This window comes from Pholis gunnellus (genome assembly GCF_910591455.1).
Source record: "Pholis gunnellus genome assembly, chromosome: 20".
In the NCBI taxonomy this organism is placed as follows: Eukaryota; Metazoa; Chordata; class Actinopteri; order Perciformes; family Pholidae; genus Pholis; species Pholis gunnellus.
The window spans coordinates 20,743,990-20,761,072 of NC_136547.1; the positions used below are offsets into that span (position 1 = coordinate 20,743,990).

General features: G+C 42.8%; 1 protein-coding gene across 3 annotated transcripts in view; it reads left to right on the top strand.

The window, feature by feature from the left end:
• Window positions 1-13,396, top strand: part of xylb (xylulokinase homolog (H. influenzae)) — a gene marked incomplete at its 5' end in the record, with an annotated part of 13,917 nt that extends 521 nt beyond the window's left edge. Inside the window, 19 exons of one of the 3 annotated variants that reach the window (XM_079181876.1) lie at window positions 361-421; window positions 1,555-1,637; window positions 1,787-1,856; window positions 1,961-2,041; window positions 3,799-3,885; window positions 3,957-4,085; window positions 4,162-4,227; window positions 4,370-4,442; window positions 5,352-5,470; window positions 5,565-5,646; window positions 6,984-7,024; window positions 7,132-7,247; window positions 7,466-7,581; window positions 7,919-7,992; window positions 8,854-8,950; window positions 9,399-9,457; window positions 9,763-9,850; window positions 12,273-12,367; window positions 12,936-13,396. In XM_079181876.1, the coding sequence (XP_079038002.1) occupies window positions 362-421; window positions 1,555-1,637; window positions 1,787-1,856; window positions 1,961-2,041; window positions 3,799-3,885; window positions 3,957-4,085; window positions 4,162-4,227; window positions 4,370-4,442; window positions 5,352-5,470; window positions 5,565-5,646; window positions 6,984-7,024; window positions 7,132-7,247; window positions 7,466-7,581; window positions 7,919-7,992; window positions 8,854-8,950; window positions 9,399-9,457; window positions 9,763-9,850; window positions 12,273-12,367; window positions 12,936-13,004 (1,605 nt within the window). In that variant the 3' untranslated portion in view covers window positions 13,005-13,396. Of the gene's footprint in view, window positions 1-360; window positions 422-1,554; window positions 1,638-1,786; window positions 1,857-1,960; window positions 2,042-3,798; window positions 3,886-3,956; window positions 4,086-4,161; window positions 4,228-4,369; window positions 4,443-5,351; window positions 5,471-5,564; window positions 5,647-6,983; window positions 7,025-7,131; window positions 7,248-7,465; window positions 7,582-7,918; window positions 7,993-8,853; window positions 8,951-9,398; window positions 9,458-9,762; window positions 9,851-12,272; window positions 12,368-12,935 lie in introns of those variants that run through there. The other 2 variants (XM_079181877.1, XM_079181878.1) reach the window with 2 other exon arrangements.
• Between the last annotated feature and the right edge of the window lie 3,687 nt (window positions 13,397-17,083).

The window sequence follows — 17,083 nt, forward strand, 5'->3', positions numbered from 1 at the left end:
AGTGAATCAATGAATACACACAGTACATAATAATTAAAATGTTTTTAAATAAATACTATTAAAAGTACTATAATGGAAGAGAAAAACCAGATACACAAGTATTATCAGCTTCATGTATATTCAAAAGTAAAAGTACACACAATACACGTGTTAAATTGGGGTTGATGATAATACTTTTGTACTTTTTCTTGAGTACTTTTACACTGTGGTATTAGTACTTTTACTGCAGTAAAGGCCCTGAAGACTCAGAATACTTCTACATGTAAATCATTCACTCCTGTGTTAATACTAACTAGAGTCAGAGTGTTACTGTCTCTTTAAATAATGAACCCCTGCTCCTCACTCTGTGTGCGCGTGTAGCATGATGGCCGCCGCTCGTGAGTCTCCTCTGTTTCTGGGCTTTGACTTCAGCACCCAGCAGGTAAACTTACCACGTGCAGCCTGTTTACTCCGTGTACTTCTACACAGTCCTTCATTTAGTACTTGTGTATTTTACTGAGTGTGTGAAAGTAGTTACTTCTGTACTTGTGTACTGTGTGAGGTACTTTACTGTGTGTTTACATTCTGTACTACTTCTACATGTGAGAGCTGTAGAATCCTACGACACATGAATGCATCATTAGGACTAGATTTATAATATATAAAAGTATACTGTGAATGCTGTGTACTGAGTGTACTTTTGCTGCTGATACTTTATACATGAAGCTGATATACTTGTGTACTTTTACTTCTGATACTACATGAAGCTGATAATAGCTGAAGGTGGTAATACTTGTGTACTTGTACCTCTGGTACTAGCTGAAGGTGGTAATACTTGTGTACTTGTACCTCTGGTACTAGCTGAAGGTGGTAATACTTGTGTACTTGTACCTCTGGTACTAGCTGAAGGTGGTAATACTTGTGTACTTGTACCTCTGGTACTAGCTGAAGGTGGTAATACTTGTGTACTTGTACCTCTGGTACTAGCTGAAGGTGGTAATACTTGTGTACTTGTACCTCTGGTACTAGCTGAAGGTGGTAATACTTGTGTACTTGTACCTCTGGTACTAGCTGAAGGTGGTAATACTTGTGTACTTGTACCTCTGGTACTAGCTGAAGGTGGTAATACTTGTGTACTTGTACCTCTGGTACTAGCTGAAGGTGGTAATACTTGTGTACTTGTACCTCTGGTACTAGCTGAAGGTGGTAATACTTGTGTACTTGTACCTCTGGTACTAGCTGAAGGTGGTAATACTTGTGTACTTGTACCTCTGGTACTAGCTGAAGGTGGTAATACTTGTGTACTTGTACCTCTGGTACTAGCTGAAGGTGGTAATACTTGTGTACTTGTACCTCTGGTACCAGCTGAAGGTGGTAATACTTGTGTACTTGTACCTCTGGTACTAGCTGAAGGTGGTAATACTTGTGTACTTGTACCTCTGGTACTAGCTGAAGGTGGTAATACTTGTGTATTTGTACCTCTGGTACTAGCTGAAGGTGGTAATACTTGTGTATTTGTACCTCTGGTACTAGCTGAAGGTGGTAATACTTGTGTATTTGTACCTCTGGTACTAGCTGAAGGTGGTGGCCATCGATGAGAACCTGAACGTCGTTCACCAGAATAATGTGCTGTTTGACTCCGAGCTTCCTGAGTTCAGGTAACAAACATCTCCTCTGTGTACTACTAGTAGTAGTAGTAGTAGTAGTAGTATTTTTTTATATTTCGGACACATTCTGAAGCTTGTTAAAGTATCACTGTGTATCTATGTGATTTAATTTAGTGAAGTCTTTTATTTTGAAACTCCAGGACTCAGGGAGGAGTTCATCTTCATGCGGACAGACTGACGGTCACCTCACCTGTACTGATGTGGGTGAAGGTGAGTCTCACACACACACACACTGTGACCAATGACTGTTTTGGTTGGTCCCTGTGCTGCTCTGTGATTGGTTGTCACGTGTCTCTGCGTCTGTCTGTCAACAGGCTCTGGACCTGCTATTGGACAAGATGAAGGGGGCGGGGCTTGCCTTCTCCCGTGTCAGAGCGCTGTCAGGCAGCGGCCAGGTGAGAGACACACCAAACCTACTGCAGCGTAGACCCAGACCAAGAGTCCTCCAAACAATGTGCACAGAGGTGTCCATGCTTCATGCTTCAGGCTTCATGTAACGTGCTTCATGCTTCATGCTTCAGGCTTCAGGCTTCATGCTTCATGCATCAGGCTTCAGTTAACATGCTTCATGCTTCATGCTTCCGGCTTCATACTTCAGGCTTCAGGCTTCATGCTTCAGGCTTCATGCTTCATGTAACATGCTTCATGCTTCATGCTTCATGTTTCATGTTTCCGGCTTCATGCTTCAGGCTTCAGGCTTCATGCTTCATGTTTCAGGCTTCAGGCTTCAGGCTTCATGCTTCATGTAACATGCTTCATGCTTCATGCTTCATGTTTCATGCTTCCGGCTTCATGCTTCAGGCTTCAGGCTTCATGCTTCATGCTTCATGTTTCAGGCTTCAGGCTTCATGCTTCATGTAACATGCTTCATGCTTCATGTAACATGCTTCATGCTTCATGCTTCATGCTTCAGGCTTCATGCTTCATGTAATATGTAACATGCTTCATGCTTCATGTAACATGCTTCATGCTTCATGTAAAATGCTTCATGCTTCATGCTTCATGTAACATGCTTCATGCTTCATGTAACATGCTTCATGTAACATGCTTCATGTAACATGCTTCATGCTTCATGTAACATGCTTCATGCTTCATGCTTCATGCTTCATGCTTCATGCTTCATGCTTCATGTAACATGCTTCATGCTTCATGTAACATGCTTCATGCTTCATGCTTCATGTAATATGCTTCATGCTTCATGTAAAATGCTTCATGCTTCATGCTTCATGTAACATGCTTCATGCTTCATGTAACATGCTTCATGCTTCATGCTTCATGCTTCAGGCTTCATGCTTCATGTAATATGTAACATGCTTCATGCTTCATGCTTCATGTAACATGCTTCATGCTTCATGTAAAATGCTTCATGCTTCATGCTTCATGTAACATGCTTCATGCTTCATGCTTCAGGCTTCATGCTTCATGTAATATGCTTCATGCTTCATGTAACATGCTTCATGCTTCATGTAACATGCTTCATGCTTCATGCTTCATGCTTCAGGCTTCATGCTTCATGTAATATGTAATATGCTTCATGCTTCATGTAACATGCTTCATGCTTCATGTAAAATGCTTCATGCTTCATGCTTCATGTAACATGCTTCATGCTTCATGCTTCATGCTTCAGGCTTCATGCTTCATGTAACATGCTTCATGCTTCATGTAACATGCTTCATGCTTCATGCTTCATGCTTCATGCTTCAGGCTTCATGCTTCATGTAACATGCTTCATGCTTCATGTAACATGCTTCATGCTTCATGCTTCATGCTTCATGCTTCAGGCTTCATGCTTCATGTAATATGTAACATGCTTCATGCTTCATGTAACATGCTTCATGCTTCATGTAACATGCTTCATGCTTCATGCTTCATGCTTCAGGCTTCATGCTTCATGTAATATGTAACATGCTTCATGCTTCATGCTTCATGTTTCAGGCTTCATGTAATATGCTTCATGCTTCATGTAAAATGCTTCATGCTTCATGCTTCATGTAATATGCTTCATGCTTCAGGCTTCATGCTTCATGTAACATGCTTCATGCTTCAGGCTTCATGTCATAACTCCACCTGTTCATTCACTGATCCTCTTAAGTCTGAAGGAAAGTGGGCGGAGTCTGGTTTTTATAACAGAACCTCTTTAAATGTCTCTCAGCAACATGGCAGCGTGTTCTGGAGAACAGGGGCGTCTGAGACCCTGAAGGACCTGGACCCGGACCAGAACCTGCACCAGCTGCTGCAGGTGTGTGGGTCCACAGGTACATGTGTGTGTGTGGTATTATGGGATGTGAGCTGATGCTGACTCTCTAACAGGACAGCTTCTCCGTGTCTCACTCTCCTGTGTGGATGGACTCCAGCAGCAGACAGCAGTGTGAGGAGCTGCAGACAGCAGCAGGAGGAGCAGTGAGACTGGCAGAGATCACAGGGTCCAGAGCATACGAGGTCTGTCTGTTCACCTGTCTGTCTGTCTGTCTGTCTGCTCACCTGTCTGTCTGATCTAATGGGTGTCTGTCTGCAGCGTTTCACAGGAAACCAGATCTCCAAACTGAGACAAACTCGACCGGAAGAGTTCAAGAACACAGAGGTCAGTGAGCAGACTCTGTTACTGTGTGAATGAATGAATCCATACAACTGATGTGTGTGTGTGTGTGTGTGTGTGTGTGTGTGTGTGTGTGTGTGTGTGTGTGTGTGTGTGTGTGTGTGTGTGTGTGTGTGTGTGTTTTCAGAGGATCTCATTGGTCAGCAGCTTCGCAGCCTCTCTCTTCCTCGGTGGTTACGCCTCCATCGACTACAGTGACGGTACAGAATCAGTGCTCGTTGATCGATTATCAATTTATTGATCGTTACTTTAAACGTACACAACGATGAGTCAGCAGAGTAGAAGTGAAAACTAAACTATTGATGATGTCAGAGAGACATTAAACAACTACAGAGAGACTCTAAAGGACTACAGAGAGACTAAAGGACTTCAGAGAGACTCTAAAGGACTTCAGAGAGACTCTAAAGGACTTCAGAGAGACTCTAAAGGACTACAGAGAGACTCTATAGGACTACAGAGAGACTCTATAGGACTTCAGAGAGACTCTAAAGGACTACAGAGAGACTCTATAGGACTTCAGAGACTAAAGGACTACAGAGACTCTAAAGGACTACAGAGACTCTAAAGGACTTCAAAGAGACTAAAGGACTACAGAGAGACTCTATAGGACTACAGAGAGACTCTAAAGGACTACAGAGAGACTCTAAAGGACTACAGAGAGACTCTAAAGGACTACAGAGAGACTCTAAAGGACTTCAAAGAGACTAAAGGACTACAGAGACTCTAAAGGACTTCAAAGAGACTAAAGGACTACAGAGAGACTCTATAGGACTACAGAGAGACTCTAAAGGACTACAGAGAGACTCTAAAGGACTACAGAGAGACTCTAAAGGACTACAGAGAGACTCTAAAGGACTACAGAGAGACTCTAAAGGACTACAGAGAGACTCTATAGGACTACAGAGAGACTCTAAAGGACTACAGAGAGACTCTAAAGGACTACAGAGACTGTGCTGTGGTTTAAAGCCTCTGAGCTGCTGAGCGAGAACAGAACGGTGCCTCATTGTGACTAAATGTGCTTCACTTGAACGTGTCGGGAGCCCAAAAGAACGACTGCTCCTGAACACACCCTGATCCCTTTTGTTCACCGGCTCATTCGCTGACTTCAGGTTCGGGGATGAATCTGTTGGACATCAGGACCAGAACCTGGTCTGACATCTGCCTGGACGCCACCGCTCCTCATCTGGACCGACTGCTGGGAGCTCCGGTGCCCTCCACGTCTGTACTGGTCTGTACTGGTCTGTGCTGGTCTGTGCTGGTCTGTACTGGTCTGGTGTGTGTTGGCTGAGCTCTGACTGTAGTGCTCCGTCCCGTCCCTGCAGGGTCCCGTCTCCTCCTACTTTGTGCAGCGATATGGTTTCTCTGAGAGCTGCAGTGTGGTGGCCTTCACTGGAGACAACCCGGGTAAGACCTGACCTGAGAGCTCCGGCTCGCTGCAGCAGGAACGTCACCATATCATGGGTTTCATATGTTTAATATGTATCTGGTGTTTCATATGTTTCATATGTATCTGGTGTTTCATATGTTTCATATGTATCTGGTGTTTCATATGTTTCATATGTATCATGGGTTTCATATGTTTCATATGTTTCATACGTATCATGGGTTTCATATGTATCATGGGTTTCATATGTTTCATATGTATCATGGGTTTCATATGTTTAATATGTATCATGGGTTTCATATGTATCATGGGTTTCATATGTTTCATATGTATCATGGGTTTCATATGTTTCATATGTTTCATACGTATCATGGGTTTCATACGTATCATGGGTTTCATATGTATCATGGGTTTCATATGTTTAATATGTATCATGGGTTTCATATGTTTAATATGTATCATGGGTTTCATATGTATCATGGGTTTCATATGTTTCATATGTTTCATACGTATCATGGGTTTCATACGTATCATGGGTTTCATATGTATCATGGGTTTCATATGTTTAATATGTATCATGGGTTTCATATGTTTAATATGTATCATGGGTTTCATACGTATCATGGGTTTCATATGTTTAATATGTATCATGGGTTTCATACGTATCATGGGTTTCATATGTTTAATATGTATCATGGGTTTCATATGTATCATGGGTTTCATATGTTTCATATGTATCATGGGTTTCATATGTTTAATATGTTTCATACGTATCATGGGTTTCATCTGTTTCATATGTTTAATATGTATCATGGGTTTCATATGTTTCATACGTATCATGGGTTTCATATGTTTCATACGTATCATGGGTTTCATATGTTTCCTAAACACGTGACCTTTAACCTTCCTTACATTTTATATTTTATATTTTATGTCTTCATTGTGAAATCCACTCATTCATGCAGTTCTGTTGTCTGAACACAAGGTGGTGCTGTTGTGATGCGACATCATCTTGAAGAGAGAAACCGTCACACTGAACTCAGCAACATGTTTTAAACTGAGATCAAGTGTTTCACGGATTTATTGAGCGACTGAAGGAGAGAAAACGGCTCTGATCGCCTCCTGCAGCCACAGCTAGTCCTGTAGAGTGTGTGTGTGTGTGTGTGTGTGTGTGTGTGTGTGTGTGTGTGTTTGAAGAGAAAATGTCAAATGGAAATTTCCTCTTCAAACATTATCTACTTCCCGTTTTCTCCTTCTTTTAAATATTTGATGGAATGAAACGCTGAGTTGTTCTTTTACGCTCGTAGATCAGAGATGTGAAACATTATTATCATTAAAGTGAGTTTTCTCTCCTCAGCGTCTCTGGCAGGAATGAGGCTCCAGCAGGGCGACGTCGCTGTAAGTCCACGTGAGACCAGTCCGTCTTTTAGCTGTGTGGTCAGTGTGTGTTACACTGTGTGTGTGTTACACTGTGTGTGTGTGTGTGTGTGTGTGTGTGTGTCCAGGTCAGCCTGGGGACCAGTGACACGGTGTTCTTGTGGATCCAGCAGCCTCGCCCGGCGCTGGAGGGTCACGTCTTCTGCAACCCGCTGGACTGGCGGGCCTTCATGGCTCTGCTGTGGTACGTCACCACTTAGCTTGGCTTAGCTTAGCATAAAGACTGGAAACGGAGGGAAACAGCTAGCCTGGCTCTGTCCACATTTCAACTAACCAGCTGATACTACACAAGTATTGTGTGTGTGTGTGTGTGTGTGTGTGTGTGTGTGTGTGTGTGTGTGTGTGTGTGTGTGTGTGTGTGTGTGTGTGTGTGTGTGTGTGTGTGTGTGTGTGTGTGTGCAGCTTTAAGAACGGGTCTCTGACGAGGGAACGAATCAGGAACGAGAGCGCTGGAGGATCATGGGAACTCTTTTCCGGTGCCCTGAGAGACACGCCGCTGGGCAACAACGGACACATCGGTGAAGCTTCCTTCATTCCTTGTGTCTCACCTCCTTTCCCCTAACTTCACTTCCTTCCTTGTCTCCTTCCTTTTCCCATTAACTCCTTCGCTGCCTACATGTGTATCCTTTCTTCCTCCCTTACTACCTTACCTTTCCTTCTCTAGTTCCTTTTTCCTTCTTTCTTTTCCTGCTGTGCTTATTTCGTCCTTCCTTCCCTTACTACCTTCCTCATTCCTTCTCTTTTCTTACTTTTTCCTACTTGCTTGCTTCCTTCTTTTCCCGTTTGTTCCTTTCTTTCTTCTTCTTGTCTTCTTTGTTGTCCTCCCTCTTGACCGGTTGTTTGGTGTGTTTCCAGGCTTTTATTTTGACAGTATGGAGATCACACCTCCTGCGGTCGGAGTTCACCTCTTTGACACCGACGACAACAAGGTGAGTGAGACGCATTCAGACCGTTTGGTTCAGGTCACGGCGGAGGCCACTGAGCGTCCTCGCCGCTTCACGCTGAGCGTCCGCACCACGCCCGAGTTTTAGAGCACCGTAAACGGAGGAGTTTGAAAACGCTCACAAGGTCGGATACGTTTGAAAGCTCCGGGGTTTGTGTTTTCGTGTGGACGACTGAAACCGGACACGATTAGAAACGATGACGCCAGCGTTCGCTGAGCAGGACAACGTTTGACTCCCCGCTGCAGTAAAACACGGATTCGTAGCAGCGCAGAGGGACCACAGAGCGCACAAAGTCCCGACGCTCATAAAAACTGTGCGTAAAAACCTGCTGCAAGCGAGCGGAGACCAACAGCGAGAAACCGAGGTGAAGTTTCAAAATAAAACACATTATTTCCCAAAAACTTTTCTTTCCAACAGAGGAAATGATCACGGCAACACCTGTTGAGGGCAAAATACATCCTGGATGTGTCAGAATAAAAGTCCTCTGAAGTGCCTTGTGTGCCAGAGCTCTTATTGTGAAGGCATGCGTGACCTCCTCCTGTGTGTATCCAACCGTGTTTTTTTTTTAACTAAGCGACCAATCTACTTCCTGTTTACATCGACACCCACGTGCACGAGAAGAGTCACGTGATGTTCGTTTTCAGGCGTGTTAGTCTGGACGCAGATCATCTCTAAACGATGCTGAGACGCCGTGTGGACGGAGATCGTAGTGTGGAGAGCATGTTCAGCTCGTCTTCAGCGGTCATGTTCTACGGGAATCACCTTGAATCACCTTGAATCACCTTGAATCACCTTGAATCTTGCGAATCCCCCTGAATCCCTTGTCTCCTGTCTCCTCTCCCTCAGGTGTCCTCCCTGAGTCCTCAGGTGGAGGTCCGGGCTCTGGTTGAGGGTCAGTTTCTGTCCAGGAGGCTCCACGCTGAGCGGCTAGGATACTCCATCAGTGAGACCTCCATCCTTCTTCTGAACCTTCTCTTCCTGTTTATACTCTATCAGTGAGACCTCCATCCTTCTTCTGAACCTTCTCTTCCTGTTTATACTCCATCAGTGAGACCTCCATCCTTCTTCTAAACCTTCTCTTCCTGTTTATACTCCATCAGTGAGACCTCCATCCTTCTTCTAAACCTTCTCTTCCTGTTTATACTCCATCAGTGAGACCTCCGTCCTTCTTCTGAACCTTCTCTTCCTGTTTATACTCCATCAGTGAGACCTCCGTCCTTCTTCTGAACCTTCTCTTCCTGTTTATACTCCATCAGTGAGACCTCCATCCTTCTTCTGAACCTCATCTTCTCTTCCTGTTTATTTGTCTTTTCATAAACATTGAATAATTTCTCCTTGAACTTTGAGTCTCCGGTGATGAAACAGTGAAAACTCTTCGTTCATGTTTTCAGTTCCAGGAACCAGAGTTTTGGCAACAGGAGGAGCTTCAGCCAATGCAGACATTCTGCAGGTCGGTTCTCCTTCTGATTATTGTGATGATGATGATGATGATGATGATGATGATGATGACTGGATGATATGTTGTATATTAATAATCCAGGTGAAGTCAGTGAGTCAGAATAATAAATGTCTTTAAATAAGTGATTTTAAAGCTTTAAAGAATATTCAGTCATCAAACATTTAATATTTTAATTAATCAACATGAAATGAGTATCTGTGACACATCATTTAAATTCTTTAATTCATGTTATGATCATACAGGAAGTGAGAGAGGAGACGACGTCCAATCACATCGCTGTGTTTTCTGTCTCTCAGGTTTTATGTGATGTGTTCAACGCTCCGGTTTACACCATCGACCTGTTGAACTCCGCCTCTCTGGGCTCAGCCTACAGAGCTCTACACGGTACCATGTACTAATACTACTAATACTACTAATACTACTACTAATACAGCCTACAGAGCCCTACACGGTACCATGTACTAATACTACTAATACTACTAATACTACTACTAATACAGCCTACAGAGCTCTACACGGTACCATGTACTAATACTACTAGTACTACTAGTACTGCTGTTAATACTACTACTAATACAGCCTACAGAGCCCTACACGGTACCATGTACTAATACTACTAATACTACTAGTACTGCTGTTAATACTACTACTAATACAGCCTACAGAGCTCTACACGGTACCATGTACTAATACTACTAGTACTACTAGTACTGCTGTTAATACTACTACTAATACAGCCTACAGAGCTCTACACGGTACCATGTACTAATACTACTAGTACTACTAGTACTGCTGTTAATACTACTACTAATACAGCCTACAGAGCTCTACACGGTACCATGTACTAATACTACTAATACTGCTAGTACTGCTGTTAATACTACTACTAATACAGCCTACAGAGCTCTACACGGTACCATGTACTAATACTACTAGTACTACTAGTACTGCTGTTAATACTACTACTAATACAGCCTACAGAGCCCTACACGGTACCATGTACTAATACTACTAGTACTACTAGTACTGCTATTAATACTACTACTAATACAGCCTACAGAGCCCTACACGGTACCATGTACTAATACTACTAGTACTACTAGTACTGCTATTAATACTACTACTAATACAGCCTACAGAGCCCTACACGGTACCATGTACTAATACTACTAATACTACTAGTACTGCTGTTAATACTACTACTAATACAGCCTACAGAGCCCTACACGGTACCATGTACTAATACTACTAGTACTGCTGTTAATACTACTACTAATACTGCCTACAGAGCCCTACACGGTAACAGATACTTATACTTGTAATACTAGTATAAGTATCTGTTACCAGTACGTTCATATACTTTTTTTAAATCTTGTACTTTTTACTGTATCATCTAATATTACCATTTAGTAGTACAATATAAGAGTACTGTTCTGTGTATTTAAATCTTTATATATATTTAGTCGTGACTCTGCTGACTTTGTGTTGTTGTGCTGCACAGGATCAATAAAGTTAATCTCATCTTGTCCTCCGGTTATAACGGTCCAGTGGGAAACATGTACACACACACACACACACACACACACACACACACACACACACACACACACACACACACACACACATCGTCAGAGTCACTGTTTGTTGACAGAACTGTAGTACGACCACAACTCTGTGTGTGTGTGTGTGTGTGTGTGTGTGTGTGTGTGTGTGTGTGTGTGTGTGTGTGTGTGTGTGTGTGTGTGTGTGTGTGTGTGTGTGTGTGTGTGTGTGTGTGTGTGTGTGTGTGTGTGTGTGTGTGTGTGTGTGTGTGTGTGTGTGTGTGTGTGTGTGTGTTCGTCCTCTGTTGTGTGAGGAGGTCGAGCTGAAAAAGATTTGACTTTGCAGGTCAACCCCCCCCCCCCCCCCCCCCCTTTGGTAGCATATTACACACAAGGCATCATGGGAAAAGAGGTGAGGCGAGGTCATGACACAGAGTCCTCAGAGCAGCTGACCTCAGTGTGTGTTTTTGCTGAGCTCAGCTTTGTCCTGACCTTGTGTGTGTGTGTGTGTGTGTGTGTGTGTGTGTGTGTGTGTGTGTGTGTGTGTGTGTGTGTGTGTGTGTGTGTGTGTGTGTGTGTGTGTTGGTATTTGTGATTTAATTCTAACAGTGTAGTGTGTTTCTATGGGTGTAGAAAGCTTAAGTACAAAAAATCTCCAAAAGTCCCTTTAGGTCACATTTACTGGAATCTGTGTATGATCTGTGTATCAGCACAGCGCCCCTGCTTCTATTTTGAGGTACTGCACCCACTCATGAATATATTCACACACTTTGTGCAGCGAACCTGGCATTTAATTCCCCAGAGGTGAGGACATGACTCGTCACGTGACACGTCAGGTTTACTTTGAATATTGATCTGGACTTGTCACAGTAGTGATAGCGAACGACAGCTTAGTTCTGTTCAAGTGTCCCCGTAAACCATGACGGTGTGACAGTGAGCCGGAGTAGGAGGACCCTCACACTGCTGAACGGTGATGACTCAGTGGTCTACTGAACCAATCAGAAGGAGTTTGAGTTTTTAATGAACACTTTAGCATCTTTCTGTTTTTCTGTATTTATTTGTTGTATTGTGGTTATTGTGTGTTGTATTGTGTTTATTGTTTGTTGTATTGTGTTTATTGTTTATTGTCTCTATGAGTTGATTTGGTAATAAATGAGTTTCCTCACTGGGGATTTATAATCTAATTGACTCTGTAACTCACCTATTGGTTGATTGGTCAACGATGCAGAAACCTCCTCCTCTGATTGGTCGATGTGTGTTTTCAGGTGTGATGTCAGAATCTGTCGCGTCCTTCTTTGATGTGGTGAAGAAAGCTCCAGAAGCTCAACTGGTGGCTACACCTCATCCTGCAGCCCAGCAGGTACACACACACACACACACACACACACACACACACACACACACACACACACACAGAGACACACTCACACACACACATACACAGAGACACACACACGCACACACACACACACACACACACACACACAGACATAGAGACACACTCACACACACACATACACAGAGACACACACACACACACACACACACACACACAGAGACACACTCACACACAGAGACACACACACGCACACACACACACACACACACAGACATAGAGACACACTCACACACACACATACACAGAGACACACACACACACACACACACACACACACACACACACACACAGAGACCAGGGTTCCATGTTATTCTAACGTAGTCGTATGTTTACTGAAGTGATTTTCTCTCATGTTCGTCATAATTAAACAGCACAGCTCATGAATAAATAATGAGCTCATCCACACACACACACACTCTCTCTGAAGGTGCAGTAATGATGAGAATAAATATTCTCTCTGTACAGCAGCATATTAAATATAAAAACAGTAACACACTGATTTGTGTGTGTGTGTGTGTGTGTGTTCCAGGTGTACGACCAGATGCTGAAGCGCTACGCCCGATTGGAGGAGAGAGTCCTGCAGGAGACCCGCCCCTGAGCCACGACCACCAATCAGCTCCGTTGAAGAAGCATGTGACCTTTAATGGCCGTCGTAGGACAAGAACATTAAAATACTGAATATGATTTTAATATAAGTTTAGTTAATAATCTAAACCGTTTGTTAACTTCTTTATCTGAATTGTATCAGTGATTAATTGATTGATGGTCGTGCACGTTCAGGAATATTAAAAAGATGTTTTGCACTGGAAATCAAAAACACACAACTCTTCTTTCATAGTACTTAAAATAAAAGACAAACACAACGACAGATGAAGTTTACGCGTGGTTAGCGTCTTAATGCGTGGTTAACGTCGTGACGCTACGCGTGGTTATTGTTGTAAAGGTGTGCAACGTGTGTTTTAGTATTCTCATTAAAAAACATGAAGCAAACTAAGTGTTTTTAAGTTAAATGTTCAATAATCTTACATCAGAAACACTGGAGGACTTCTTCACTAAAATGTGACAAACGGCAGATATCTGATCAAACTGCAGACGCACTGATTCCACCCACACGGCTGAACACAGGAGCTGCTTCACAATCAGGAAACATGAATTAAATTAAATCTGTCTCAGCTCCTTCCGTCTAATGACAAGTTCCAACGTGGTTGTAATTTTATTTCCGAGGCCTCGGCTAACAGATTAGAGAGAAGCATCTTCTGATTGTGTTCTGTTGATCCGTGTTTGTTTTGTTCATCAGCACAGAGATGAATTCTGATGCTCCTCTGATAATATACAAACACAGCATACCATAATAATCATGACGGGGGGGGTCACAAACCAATGGATGACGTCATGACGTCCACTTCTCATACACAGTCTATGTCTATTATGATACTGTTCACACCGCGTGTGTGTGTGTGTGTGTGTGTGTGTGTGTGTGTGTGTGTGTGTGTGTGAGTGTGTGTGAGCAGAAAGCTCAAAGAGATTTCTTTCTCACACTGCTTTGATGGATTAACACACACACACACACACACACACACACACACATTACTCTCCCCTCAGTATGTATTGTAACACACACACATTAAGCCCCTCACCTCATCTGAACTCCATGTTGTATTACACACTCACACACACACACACACACACACACACACACACACACACACACACACTCACACACACACACAATCTGGTGTCCAACAGCTTTAATTGGTTCAAACAAAAAGAAAAGATGAGATTTCTCTCTCTGTTTCTATTTTTAGTCACATTATTAATTTGCATATGAAAAGTGAAAACTCCTCCACGAAGCTGAGTGAAGCGTTAAAGATGTGACCTTTAATGCATTTAAACACATTTAGTCACCTCGCCTCTTCTTCTGTGGTGCTTTAATGGTGGCGAAGAGCTATTTGTATTTATATATATTATACTGATATTCACACGTTTCTATTTCTTCTTACAGAAGGTGTGTGTGTGTGTGTGTGTGTGTGTGTGTGTGTGTGTGTGTGTGTGTGTGTGAGAGATCATGTGCACTTTATTCCCCGGTGACTAATGCCTCAGCCATGGGAGATTGAGTTCGATTGAGATGGGCTTTACACTGTGTGTGTGTGTGTGTGTGTGTGTGTGTGTGTGTGTGTGTGTGTGTGTGTGTGTGTGTAATGCGGCAGAAGAGAACAAGTTCACATGAGGAGACGGGCACTGCAGAGACTGAGCCACACGTGTGCATGTGCACGTGTGTGTGTGTGTGTGTTCGGTCTGAAGCCTATACAGCGGTGGGGTGGGGGGGGGGGGGGGGGGGGGCTGTCCTTAGATGACACACCCAGGAGAGCTGCTGGCATGTGTGTGTGTGAGTGTTCTCACATACACACACCGTCGTCCTCGAATGCCATGCGTCTCCCCACAAATCCCCTGAATCCTCCATCGATGTTCCTCTGGATGTTCATCGGTGCTCCGAGAGTCATTTCCTGTTTCTGTTTCACGCTGGTTTCTACCAGGAGACAACCTCTGATTCTGAAGATGTGTTAAAGCTGCATTCTCTCTAATGTCCATCAGGGGGCGACTCCTCTGGTTGTATAGAAGTGAAAATGAAAAGTAAATTTATTTGTGACGTCACTTCTGTATTTAAGTAACACCACTTTTGTAGGTATTTTAACTAACTAGTTTAGTTGTCTAAACCTAACTAAGTAGTTATGTTGTCTCAACCTAACTAAGTAGTTATGTTGTCTCAACCTAACTAAGTAGTGTTGTTGTCTCAACCTAAGTAGTTATGTTGTCTCAACCTAACTAAGTAGTTATGTTGTCTCAACCTAACTAAGTAGTTTTGTTGTCTCAACCGAAGAAAACATTGACCGTGTAGCGTTTAACGTGAAAAGTGTAAAATATGTCTGAAGGAAACGCAGTATGGTTGGAAATGTTGTATTAGACTTTGTATGGACAGCGTCTCCTCTATTGTTCACCTTGTGCCTAACGTCTCTCACTCTGTTTCTGTCTGTGTTCTCTGGTTTACGTATGGAGTGAACCTCCGTTATGGTCCGAGTCTGGATCAACATGTCAATGTGGATTTGATTGAGGTTTTATTATTTTTAGAACAGAACAAACGGGTTGTGATATGATACACAACCTGACAACTGGATCACTGTGACGCTGTGAGAAACAGATCAATGCTCAGCTGGAGGCAAAGACTGTGGATGTAAAGGAGGTAATACCTTTTAAAATGGAAATATCAGCTTTCCAGGAAATACTGAATTTATTCAAATCGGATCACAAAACTCTTTGAAAAAAGAACATCTTGGCATTTGCAGTTTAATTATGAATTATTATTGTATTTGTTTTATAATTGTATTATTATTATAATGTGCTTTAGAGTTCGTGTTATGAAATTAAACATCATAATTCATCTCTAATATCTATTTTATATTCATGTGAAAACATCTCCTTCAAACTACTGGATTTATTCAAGTTTATCACCAAAACTACATTTTACAGATGACATGTGAACACATCATGATAACGTTATAATGTAGCTTCAGCCAGTACTCGTGTTCACTGAGCAGAGCCTGAAGGCATCATGATGTCACTGAAGTGAACCTCCGTTGGTTAGCCGTTAGCGGTGCTGCTAACGTTACTAGCTATCCTCCTGTTGCTTTAAACACTGATTGGTTGTTTATAATGAAACATGATCAGAGATCAGAGACTAGAAACACAAGTTCTGCTGAATATCGTCAGTTAAACTTTATTCCTCGCTATGATGTTAAACTGTGTGATTAATCTGAGGATCAACTACGCTCCGTTTATGGACGTGGATGCAGATTGTTGTTCATGTGGAGCAGCAGCACCAATGTTTCCTCTTAAAATGAAACGCATCCATCGCTCGGCATTTTGATGGTGAAGCCTTCTGAATGGAGGACAAACAGAATGTCCTCACAAGTACAGCACAACACGAGTGTGTGAGAGAGAGTGAGTCATGCTATAGGTTCAGCTGAGGAGATCCGTCCTCACATGGTACCATGAGTGTGTGTGTGTGTGTGTGTGTGTGTTTAGACTGATCAAAAGAAGCCGCTTTGATGTTCAAACGTAAACACACACACACACACACACACACATACACAGCATGTGACTGTGTTCACTGTATTCCAGATATTTTGTTTGTGTGAAATAATTGGCTCCCAAAAGGAATAAAACAGGGAAACAAATTGTACAACAGCAGAGACTGTGTGTGTGTGTGTGTGTGTGTGTGTGTGTGTGTGTGTGTGTGTGTGTGTGTGTGTGTGTGTGTGTGTGTGTGTGTGTGTGTGTGTGTGTGTGTGTGTGTGAATTCATAAGCTCTGTAACAGAGAAAGGTGTTTGGCTCTGTTCGTTTGCATACATCAGTGTGTGTGTGTGTGCCGTTAATTACCTCCATCGGCTGGCGGATGAAAACGTGCGTCTGGATTTCATGTGAACCCTTCAGACCTGGCAACCCGCCGTCTGACGCTGATTGAAGGGTTTGGTGGTGAAATGAGAGGATGAGTGACGGATCCAGCTCTGATGAAGCTCTTTGTACAAAGATTCATGAATGAGAAGGAATCCTCATCCTCGCGTACTTTGATGTGACTTCTATCGGCTCCTTTTTTAGCTTCAATATCAGCTGGAAAAAAA